The sequence below is a fragment of the Elaeis guineensis genome, chromosome 4, assembly GCF_000442705.2.
Source record: "Elaeis guineensis isolate ETL-2024a chromosome 4, EG11, whole genome shotgun sequence".
NCBI lineage: Eukaryota > Viridiplantae > Streptophyta > Magnoliopsida > Arecales > Arecaceae > Elaeis > Elaeis guineensis.
Genome location: NC_025996.2, coordinates 67,408,204 through 67,420,772, shown reverse-complemented (window position 1 = coordinate 67,420,772; position 12,569 = coordinate 67,408,204). Strand labels below are relative to the sequence as shown.

General features: G+C 34.2%; 1 protein-coding gene across 1 annotated transcript; it reads left to right on the top strand.

Moving 5' to 3' along the window:
- Positions 1-11,190: 11,190 nt before the first annotated feature.
- LOC140857541 (early nodulin-93-like) lies at positions 11,191-12,240 on the top strand. The gene is made up of 4 exons (XM_073256622.1): positions 11,191-11,401; positions 11,598-11,659; positions 11,783-11,858; positions 11,990-12,240. The coding sequence occupies exons 1-4, from the start codon at positions 11,338-11,340 to the stop codon at positions 12,088-12,090; spliced, it is 303 nt and encodes a 100-aa protein (XP_073112723.1). The 5' UTR covers positions 11,191-11,337; the 3' UTR covers positions 12,091-12,240.
- Positions 12,241-12,569: the final 329 nt, after the last annotated feature.

The following is a 12,569-nucleotide window of genomic DNA, read 5'->3' as shown; positions in this document are numbered from 1 at the left end:
CATAATCATCCAATAAACTAATTCTAGCTATAAAATTTCTAAGCTTGCTAGTGCAGATTTCGAAGCATGGATCCTTCATTATTTATAGTAATCTTATTCCTCTAAAAAAAGAAAATAAGGAGGAGATGATATATACTACTAGCTTAATAAGTAAAACATAAACTTTCTTACTAGATCAAGCATATATTTTTTAATGACAATGCATAGTTAAAAAATAATAAATATTATAAAAATAAAATACTTCATAGATTAGTATAATAAAATAGGTCATAAAAATAATTATGCATGTAAATCATGAATATTTCATAAACATGATTCATAAGTCATTCTTGTTAGGTATTCATATCATGTTTCAAAATATTACTCAAAGATATTCATAGTATGATCACTTAATACCTGTGATAAGGTCTATATTTTTAATCGACAAAGTTCTTGATTCGTGGGCCAATTTTGTACCCATTAATGGGGTCATATTTCTTATGGATGTTAGTTCTGGATGTCAATATTTCTAATTTTAGGGATTCATTCATGGCTATCTAAGAGCTTTTAAAATTGTTATATCATTTTTCTTAAAACATATATATATATGGATAAAAAAATAATAAAAGATATAATAAATTCATACTTCATAATCATACTATTTTAATAAAATATATTCGTAAAATAACTTTTTATAATAAAGCATACTTTTTCATATTAGATATACTGATCCTTAATTTTATAAAAAATAAGATTTCATCAATAGTAGATCATATATATGAAAAATATGATAATTTAAAAATAAATAAGATGTATATGAAGGATCTCTTAGGTTTCACAGGTGTATTTTAATTAATCTCATTAATTAAAATAAAACTTCACATGATATTTAATTAATCTCATTAATCAAGAAGGATTGGTAAAGATGATATTAGATCTAATCTAATTATCATGCACAACAGAATAGATAAATTTAATCTACCCAATCCATCATATGAAAGTGCAAATCCAATATCAATATAGAACATCTCGATCTATATATGAAAAAAAGAATAGCATAATAAGAAAAATAATTTTTCTATTATACTTTTACACGGGTAGAAAATCTCCACAAGCGATGATCATGGATTTGTTCCTTCCTCTTAGTATACAAGTGCCAGCTAGTGCAGGTATCCACTTGGAGTAGAGGGCTAATCAGCAATCAACTGACTTTTTAGGGTGTTAGCTCTCTTGTGGAACCTCTGCTTGATAGAAGATCCTTCTCAACTCCTTCAGAAGAGCAGTGGGACCAAAGCTTCTTCAAGACCTTCTTTGCTAAAATCAAATTTCAGCATAACAAGAAGAGAGTATTCCCAGGGCATATAGGAGAGAGGAAAAAGAAGAGAGGCAGCAGCCTTGCGGCTAGGGAGAGAGATCTTGGGGCATGTGGAGTCTTCTTTCCTTAGTGCTTTGGCCATCTATTTATAGGTTTAAAACCCTAGGTAGCACCCCTAAGTTTTCATAGAAATTAATCATATGAAAAGACTCCTTGATGACTGGGACTCTAGGAGAGAGATCCCTAGAGTGCCGCCCCCTTTTATTGAGCCAAAAACATGCCATTTAGTGCTTGGGCGGCTAGGGTTTCACAAACCCTAGAGGTGGTGCCCCTTACTTACCCCTTTTGACTTATCATGTGGTGCCTAGGTTTTCATTCAAGAAACCTTAGGGCATGGGCCTTGATGACTGGTCTAAAATCAGGTCAAAATTGATTATATGATACACTCAAACTCTTTTGGTTGCATACGACTTTGGCCCAAATTCAATTAAACCTAAATTTTTATTTGATTCAACTTGAATTCAGCTACAATTAATTTGATCTAATTAAATTTAAAATGTATAACATTTGCATATCAGTCCTCCTTAAATTTAGCTAACCTTTGGCAATTAAGTCCTTGCCATTTGTAACAATTACAAATTAATCTAATCATCTTGGATTCCAACCATCTGATGAGTCTCAAACTCCTTATTGTGTGACCTCATAGGTTCTATTCTGTCTAGTAGTAAGTCATATTATGATCTCCATTACAACATCATTGAAACTCCTTTTAATGTATTAGAATACTTTCAATTCTTCCAATCAAAGAATTATTTCATCATCTATCTGATTCTTTATGGATTTCACAATCCATCAGTGACACCAGCAACATATGATAGTAGGCCAGCAGAATAGAATGAAATGAACCTCTAGATATAGTTACTATATAATACAGTCTTTCTATCAGAGTCCCAACTAGATAGAGGTTATAGATAACTCGTCAAACTACCACATCTATCATATGTAAAATTTACTTAACTTAAGTTCTTGATGTGAAGTACGTAAAAACTCTTTTTCTCTATTCATACTATGCTAGCCAAGATCTTCTGAACTCAGTCTCATAAATTACATAAGATCATCTTTCTTATCTATCAAAGATGATAGATTCCAACTTGATGCACATCTATTCCCACATTGAACCTACTATAGCCAACATACAGCGCAGAGACCTATATGGATAGAGATCGAGTTTATGTACAGTCAAACTATAATAGTCTCACTATGAACAGCCGAGGCTATTCAGATCTAAGAACTAGTCATACTACTGTAGTATCGAGTAAGTCACTAATGAGTGGATAGCCATCCAAGTGACTTCTCATAATGGTCATACTCGATATCTTTATTCTCTAACAAGCATCTGCACTCTCGCTTCAATATCCCTACACTATAGATTTAAGACTCATCTATCTTAAAAAAAATGACTTATGCATTGATCAGATCAATCACCATTCCTATGATTATCTTGTGATCGGAAGCATTTAAGAATTAATTGCTAATGATATATGCCTCAAATTCTCAATACTTGAGAATATGTATCATCATCTTATATTAATTCTTTGGACAATTCATGGACACTTGAACACAATATAAATAAAAGAATAATCTAATTTTATTAATTTCAAAAGTATAATTATAAAAAATATATCTCTAGAATGTTTACAAGTATCAACCTAATTGACTTCTAAGGCATATATCTAATAATCTCCTACTTGCACTAAAGCCAATTGACCATTAATCTAAGTCCCATCTTCTCAAAATGGGCTTCAGTCTTCTTTTGGCTCAGTGGCTTAGTCAGCAAATCTATCACATTATCTGTGGAATCTACTCTTTATATCTTGACGTACTTTTTCTTGAGATATTCATGAATCAAGTGGAATCATCGCTCTATGTGCTTAAACTTCTGATGAGATATGAGTTCTTAGTCAGAGCTATGGCACCATTATTGTCGCAGTAGAGTGGTATGACATCTGATGATATGACATCTAACTTCACAATAAATTTTTTGAACTATAAAGCTTCATTAGTAGCCTCAGAAGTGGTGATGTACTTAGCCTCCATGGTGGAATCTATAATAATCGGTTATTTAGAACTCTTCCAATTTACCATACCACCATTGCAAAAGAACATATATTGTGATGTAAACTTTTTATCATCAATATCAAATATAAAGTCTAAGTTTGTGTATCCCTATATCCTTAATTTTTCTCCTCCAAAGATCAAGAATATATCTTTAGTCCTTCTAAAATACTTAAGGATATTCTTCGTAGCAATCTAGTATTTCTCACATGTATTCGACTGATATCTACTTATAACACTCACAGTATAAGCTATATCAGATCGTGTACATAATATGACATACATGAGATCGGCTTCCTATAGTCAAAGCATAAAAGATCTTGCTCATGTGTTGTATCTCTTCAGATGTGTTGGGGCACATCTTCTTGGAGAGATGAACTCCATGTCTAAAGGGTAGAAATTTTCTCTTGGAGTTTTTCATGCTGAACTTTTTTAGAATTAATCTTCTGTATGTATAGCTTCTGTGATAGATCTAGCATCCTTTTAAATCTATCTCTATAGATCTTTTTCCCCAAAATATAGGATGCTTCTCCAATATCTTTCATGGAGAACTCTTTCGATAACCAAATCTTAACTGATGTCATCATGGGAATATCATTCGCAACTAGGAGGATGCTATCCATGTACAATATGAGAAATATAACAGTACTCCCACTGACCTTTTTATAAACATACAGTTTTTTCTCATTCTTGATGAAATCAAACGATTTGATTATATCATTAAAATGAGTGTTCCAACTTCGAGATACTTGTTTGAGTCTATATATGGTTCTTTACAGCTTGCAGACTTTGTGATCTTCATTATTGGAAGTAAAACTTAGAAGCTGCTCCATATAGATATCTTTCTTAAGATATCCATTCAGAAAAATAATTTTTACATCCATCTACCATATCTCATAATCATGAGATGCTATAATTGCAAGCAATATTTGAATAAATTTCAGCATAGCTACTGGCGAAAAGATATCCTAATAATCAATATGTTCGTATTGACTATAACCTTTAACTATAAGTCTTGTTTTAAAAGTCTCTACCTTTCCATCCGAACCTATCTTTCTCTTATAGATCCATTAACATCCAATAGGTACTATACCTTCTAGTAGATCTACTAAGGTCCAGACTTGGTTAGAATGCATCGAGTCAATTTCTAACTTCATGGCTTCTAACCATTTTTCAAAATTGATGTCTAACATCATCTCATCATAGGTTCTGGGATCATCTTCATATTTCTTTTTTTTCGTAAGAAATATTTTCTTTACTTCTTTTAAAATAATACCTAAGTATCTTTTAGAATGATAAAAAATTCTTCTTGATCTTTGTGAGATAGATGAAGATCCATGTGTACTAGCTCAATTAGAATAGGTTCAACAAGTTTTGTAACTCGTTGCTCTTCAAAAACTCTCTCATCGAGCCCTATTTGCCTCTCACTACTTCCATCTTGGATAAATTATTTTTCAGAAAGATAGCATTCTGGCTCACAATCATATTGTGATCCTCTGGAAGGTAAAACTAGTATCCTAGATATTCTTTTGGATACCCTATAAAATGAGCTAGAAAGGATCTTGTCTCTAACTTATCCATCTGAAGTCGTTTGACATATACCGGACATCTCCAAATCCTGAGATGATCAAGACTTGATTTTTTACCATATCACATCTCATGTACTATGGTAGGAACATATTTAGAGGGAATCCTATTTACTAGATAGTTAGCGGTAAGCAAAGCATGTCTCCAAAAAAATAAAAAAAAAAATCCATGAAGCTCATCATGGTCAAACCATATCTAATAGGGACTGATTTTTCTGTCCTGAAATCCTGTTGAGTTGAGACATTGCAAGCGAAGTCCATTATGAAACTATGCTATTTTTCTTGAGATAACTCAAAAATTTTCTACTTAGGTATTCACCTTCTTGATCTGATCGAAGTATTTTTAAGATTTTTTCAGTCTGCTTCTCTACTTCATATCTGAATTTCTTAAAATTTTCAAAGACTTCAAATTTGTGTCTCATAAAATATACATATCTGTATCATGAATAATCATCAATAAAAATGATGAAGTAGATATAATCTCCTTTGGCCGACATATTGAGTGTATACTAGAGCAAGTATTTCAGTGGTCCTTTCCCTTATTCTATAAAGGACAGCTTGATCATCTTTCTTTGAAGACAAGATTCACAAATTGGATATGACTCAGCAATCAATGAGCCCAAGAGCTTAGTCTATTAATCTTTTTTTCTCCTATATGATCTAGCCTAAGGTGCCACATATACTTAAGGTTAACATTATCTCTGGATCTTTTATATCCCATGGCATTCACAATCTGTTCAGACACATTTACTGATACATTTACATACAACTGATAGAGATTGTCGATTAAAAAATCACGTCTAATCATTTTATTTTTAAAATAAATAATACAATAGTCTTTATTAAAATTAAATGCATAATTATCCTGCGACAGACTTAAAATAGAAATAAAATTTTTGCTTGCAGCAGATACAAAGTAATAGTCCCTAAGTAATAAATTATATCCTGATGGTAGTCGCAAACAATAGGTGTCCATAGTCACGACAGCAACTCTTACTCCATTTCTGACTCTTAGAGTTATTTCACCTTCCCTCAGTCTTCTACTTTTTTCAAGATCCTATATAGAAGTGCATAAATGAGCACTAGAATCAGAATATGTGATCCAACTGAAAGTAGAAGAAACCGTAAGGTTAGTTTTAATTACTAGCAGATCCAACATACCTTCTGAGAGTACGTTGTCTTTCTTTTTCTTCACACTCTCTAGGTAGATAGGATAGTTCTTCTTCCAATGGCCATCAGAGTCGCAGTGGAAATACTTTTCCTTTTCTGCGGTCTTCTTCTTAGGAGCTTCTTGCTTAGGCCTATTCTCATTCTTCTACTTTTTGACGGGCTTCTTTTTCTTCCAAATAGATTTTCTCTTGAAAGATGAAGTCTACTCCGCAGTAACAATAGTACTCTTTGAACTCTTCAAGATCCCTTCACTGGTAACCAGCATGTTCAATAGCTCTGCCTTGGTGTAGTCAATTTTGTTCACATGGAAGTTTACTATGAACTGCCCTTATAAGTCAGGAAGTGATTAAAGAATCAGATCAACTTATAATTCTTTGTCCATGACTAACTTGAGCTTATCAAGCTCTTTAAAATTTTTGATCATTGTCAAATAATGATCATAGATAAACTATCCCTCCCGCATTTTTGCCTTGAAGAGCCTCTTAGAAACTTCATACTGTGCAGACCTGCTCTGTTCAACTTGCCATTGTCCAAGCATGTCTTGACAATGATTTGGTCACCTGCATTTTGCATGGTCTCTCCAAGTCAGACTTGACTTTCCTTTCTCAGGAAACCGCTGAAATATTTTATTTGCAAGAAGCGCGCCTTGAAGAAATGAATGTCGTTGCCATGTCTTTGCTCGTGTAAAAGAAAGTTGTGCATCAGTAAATCAGAAGCATGCAACTGTTTCAAACCAATTTGGCCAATGCAACCAGCAGTCCACACATATATAGAAATTATGAGACGGATTTAACAAATAATATTCAGGTTATGGACAATACAAAACTGATAATAGATCAAATTGAAATCCCTCTTCCTCTCATGGTTATAATCTTGCCTGTCAAAATTTGTGGCAAAAATAATCGGACTGCTGCTAGTTGTTATTAGCATAATAAAATTGATGATCTTGAGCCCTTTGTTGAAACCCATATCCAAGCACCTGTGGCCGTGTTGGTGATGGGTATCCTGAAAAAGGGGTTTTGTAATTATGTCACTGGGATGGTTAATTCTTATGTGCTGAATAAATCAGAATAGACAGATGAACAAATCCTAACTGAAAATGGAACTAGAATGTCCATTCTTGGATCAGCGAAAGTTTCCTTGTCCACCTCCCTTGGTATATTTATGCTTAGAAATGTTCTTCATGTTCCCCAAGGATGTCCTCTCTGCAGGACAGTTTACCGAAGACCGTTTTTCATTTCTAACTCTGCATTTCTTGTTAAGGACTGTGTGACAGAGAAAATCCTTCTCGAAGGAACAATTAGAGGTGGATTACATCCAATAAAAGGGGTGCAGAAAAGTAAGCTGCAATAAATAAATTTTTTGCTGGCTTTCTAGAAGGGCTTGATAAGAAATATGGCCGGTGTTTAAGTCATCCTTACTGTGGAATTTTGTAGACTATTTTTAGATCATAATGGTTTATCTTATTATAGGATCATAGGACTAGTTTTGTCTTTCCAAATTGCATGGCTAGTAAAAATCGTAGATCCCCATTTAATCTTGTTGAAACAATAGCTTCATTTCCTTCAGATTTGGTGCATGTTAATTTATTAGAACTAGAGGTACAATTGAGCTGAGCCGAGTCGAGCGGCTGGAAGTTCGAATTTGATTCGATTTAAAATATTCGAGCTCAAAACTTGCCTTGAGATCAATCGAATCTTAATATCTCGAAACTTGATTCGAGATCGATTAAATCTTAATATCTCAAGTTCAAACTCAGCTTGATGAAAAATAGACAAAATTCGAGATTGACTCGAATAACAACCAAACTATACTCGAGTTTGAAATCAAATCTTAATCTACTTAGAATATATATTATAAATAAAAAATAATATTATTAAAAATATATATAAACTCAAATAGCTTTATCAGTATTTGAGTCCAATATTCTGCTATTCGAATTCAACTCGAAAAACTATTCCAGCTATTCGAGCTTGACTCGAATTTGATAATATTCGAGTCGAGTTTCAGTAGCTTGCGAGCGACTCAACTCGTTTGCACCTCTAATGAGAATCCTCCTTGTCTTGTCTAAGAGTATTTTTAATATTATCTATTTGTTGTTGATGATTTTCTGCAATGTTATTGGATTTCCCCACTTTAAAAGAAAGCTGATGCCCTTTCAAATTTTCAGAATATTGAAGCATTGATGGAAAATTAGATAGAATGCACAATTATTTTCAAATTGATGCTGGGGATGAATTATGCTATTTGCAATAGACGCTACCATAGCTAAGAGAGTCTTGCCCACAGAATGGGACGGAAGAGCAGAAGCACTGCCATGTTGTTGAAATAGGACCGTTCCTTCTTGATCATGCCTAAACTTTGTTGGGCTGAAGCATTTACCACTAGTTCCTTTGTTATCAATCATCATCCCACAAAAATCCTAGATAATATTTCCCCTTACCAGAAGTTTTTCACAAGAAATCCTGATTACACATTGTTTAAACTTTACAGATGGTGGTGCCACCGTTTTCTGACCATACAACCATAACAAAATGGAGTTTCGATCTAGACCTTGCATTTTACTTGTACATAAATCCCACCACAAAGGATATAAGTGTCTTGACCCTTCCATCAAAGCAAAGAGAGTGAGACGAGCTTGGGATCTCCTAGGCTTTTGTCTGAAAGTGTTAAGCCTATCAGAAGGGCAAAGGGAGATGAGGATTCCTTGGGGCATTAGTAGTTGGAAAAAAGGTATATAAGTTTTATATAAAAGTTCCACCAATGTGAGGTCCAGCAAGGTCAGATGTATTCAATTTTATCCCTGCATGCAAAGAGATTGTTTGTGGATTTTGAACCATAATCTTTAAATTATAACGAAGCAACTTTACCATGGTATCAAAAGATCACTCTCTTCCTCCCGTCTTTATTTTACAGTATAATCTTATTACTCTTTTTAGATTATTTAGATCTGACCAAATATATTTTCTTCTACTTCACTTTGTCCAGCAGCATATACAAATCAACTCGTGCAAATGTCCGCAGTGAGAAGAGTGTGTGTTTCTTTTGCACTGTGAAGTGCACTTTCTCTGTGGGTCAAGTGTGTTTTGGTTGCGAAGCTAAGTAATACTAACAGCCTCTGCTGGTGGTTTGGATTTTAGCATCTTCATAACCATTGAAGTGATCCTTAACCGACCCCACAAAATCGCCGTGAAATTAGAGACGACAATACTTAACTTTGTTCAACTTATTTCAATTTATTTCAGATTGAATAAAATTATATATTTAATAAATTAAAAAAAAATTTGATTGAAAAGAGTAAAATTTTGGAATCGGAATGAATGACTCTCGTTCTAACTATTTGATTGGGAGAAGTTCCATTCTGATTTCGATTCCAGAATAGAATAGAAACGGTTCAATTTATATAAAATTCAATTCCTACTTTCATCTATAAATTTAAATTTTTAATTTAATTTTAATTTCGATTTTAATTTCAATCATGAATCAAATATTTCAGAAAAATTGATCATTCTAATTCTGATTCTAAATTATTTCGATTTCAATTTCTACTTCGATTTTGATCGCAAACTAAACATTCGTGATCAAATTCAATTTATATATTTAATTTATTTAAATAAATAAATTAGATTTGAACCAATAGATTTTTGATTTATCACGATCCAATTCGATTGTCACCCCAGCGAACTGGGTTAAGATACTGTTTGTATTATAATTATGTCGTATGATGACATTTGCCGGGCAATTTAATATTTAATAAAGATGCTCATCTTCATGTTTTAGGTGTGAGAGATCCACCCATTCCCAGTATTCCTCACGGCCGCTGTCATGCGGCCTACCGTCTGAGAGCGAATACCATTTGCTAGACCAACAACTTTGTTTTCCCGGGTGCTGTACAGATCTTTGATAGCGACACGTGCCATCACCCAGGAGACAGGGCGCATCGTTTCGAAGTCCCCGGCTTCCCATGTCCAAAACCGTCGGCGGATTGCATAAAGGTCTTTTCTTTTCAATAATCTATGGGGTCTCGTTTCTTGTCAGTAGACTGAGACAATGTATGACGCCAGTGTCCTCAGCACGAAGCACGAAAAGATAAAACCCCCCTTCGACAGGAACATTTACGAGAATGACCTAGCACCATATTTCCTTTCGTTTTACTTTATTTTCCATGGCGCACCCTATTACTATTTCTATAAAAAAGTAACAAAGTTCCAATTGATCCCCCCAGGTGAGAATGCCATTATTTAAAAATATTCAACAAAATTTGTATAAAATCTGAACAAGGTGTCGGTAGGCCCTTGATTAAGATTTGACTTCATGAAATATAATCATAAATTTTGATCTTTTTAGATTTAGACTAATACGGAAAGGCATTGAGTAAATGTTTTTGAACCGAGTTAGTTCCAATTTAATTAAATTTAATCAAAAGATAATTTTGTAGTAAGATTGTCGGACTTGGATAAGATGCAGTTCTAAAAACAAAACTAACTAAACAATTGTTTAGCCGGCAAAATAATTACTTATATCAAATTTTATATAATAAAATTATGTAAAATCGTACTTTAAAAATGAACAAGCTATATGATTTGTTAAACTTCAAATCATATATTATGTTTTATTAGGAGGAGTTGGGATATAAAATAAAAATAAAAATAAGTATTTTTTATTTTAATTATTTAGTTAGGAAAAATTTTATTCAAATTTTATTTTTGATTTTGAGATCAAATAAAAATAATTTAATTTTTTTTATTTAAAATTTTAATTTTAATTTTAATTTTGATTCTGATTCTAACTATGATTCTAATAATGAGTTGAATGTTTTGGGCCATACAGCCATTTCAATACTCATTTCAATTTAATCGGTTTCCGATCCTGAACCAAATACCCCCAACTTCTAAAACCCAAGGATATATGCGCATGTTATTTTCTGCAGGTTGAGGGGCATTTTCAAGGTTGATGCTGACCATTCTGCCAAACCCTACAGGACTCGGGAGCAAAACAAGCGACCACCCACCAATTTGGAGGACTCCTACGGAAAACCGTCAGCTGCTGCTTTCTTCCCTTCCCCCGGGCTCCCCAGCTATAAAGAAGCATCCATCTCCCCTCCTTTCCTCACAACCCCAAGCCTTCAACCACCCCCTTCCCCCAAATTAGAGATCGATCTCAAGAAGAAGAATGGGTTCCGTCTCTCGCTCTTCTTTGGATCAGAAGCTGGCCATGGCAAAGCGCTGCTCCCACGGTAAGTCCTTGTTCTCTTTATGAACCATTCTGTAGTCCGCTGTTTTAACACCATGCTAAATATGTAGTTATGTAGATGATGATACTTGTTCTCCTGCCACCTTACCACCAAGCTGGACATGAGACTGGCTTGTTATTACACTGTACATGCCTCCTTTGACATCACTAATCTCATGGATGGTTTGTTATTGGGGCAGAGGGAGTTGTCGCGGGAGCAAAGGCGGCCGTGGTTGCAACTGTTGCCTCGGCCATTCCTACTGTAAGCATCTCAAGTTACCCACTATCTCGTCACATATAACCATCTGAAGCTATTATCCTGTTTCCATTACTTGTATTCATGGGTTTGGCCATTTGAGAATGTTTTCTTTTTCTTTTTCTTTAGTTGGCTAGCGTTAGGATGATCCCATGGGCGAGGTCCTTCCTTAATCCCGCAGCTCAGGCCCTCATCGTTTCATCAGGTTCTTCATTTGTCCATATCCATTATATATATATATATATATATATATATATATATATATATATATGCTGTAAAAAGAAGAGAACTAGAAATTTTATGATTAATAAGGAATGGGACTTTGGATCCATGCAGCGGCGGGGGCGGCGTACTTCATAGTTGCGGACAAGACGGTGTTGGCTGCAGCAAGGAAAAACTCGTTCAAGGATGCTTACCAGGCTGACATCAAGGCTTGAGAGTCCGACATGATAGCTAGCTACTTCTACATCTTGATGCAGATCTCCGTTCTTGTATGAGAAATGCTGTGTGTAAAAAGTTATCGGCTGGAAGCTTTTACCTTATAATCATCTTCCTACCAAAATCGTAGATAATATTTCCCTTTCTCATGAGGAGTACTTTTCACGAGAAACCTGTTGTTGATCAAGGATTTTGGATCTTTCTGTATATGCAAATCGTACAACTACGAATATTAATCGTGCACAGATGTAAGTGTATGCAGGGATAATATAATTGTGCGTAAGAACTAGTAGAAGTTTAGGATTAAAAATTAAATACTTCTAGTCAAAGTAATGTGAGCTAGAGTCTGGTCAAACAAAGACCAGGTATTGTGTTTCCCATGAATCTTTCTAAGCCGTCATGGGGTTTTATGTTGAGACGTACCCTGTTTTTGCCACAGATGGAGTGAAATTACCTACCCCACCTCCAACATACAAAA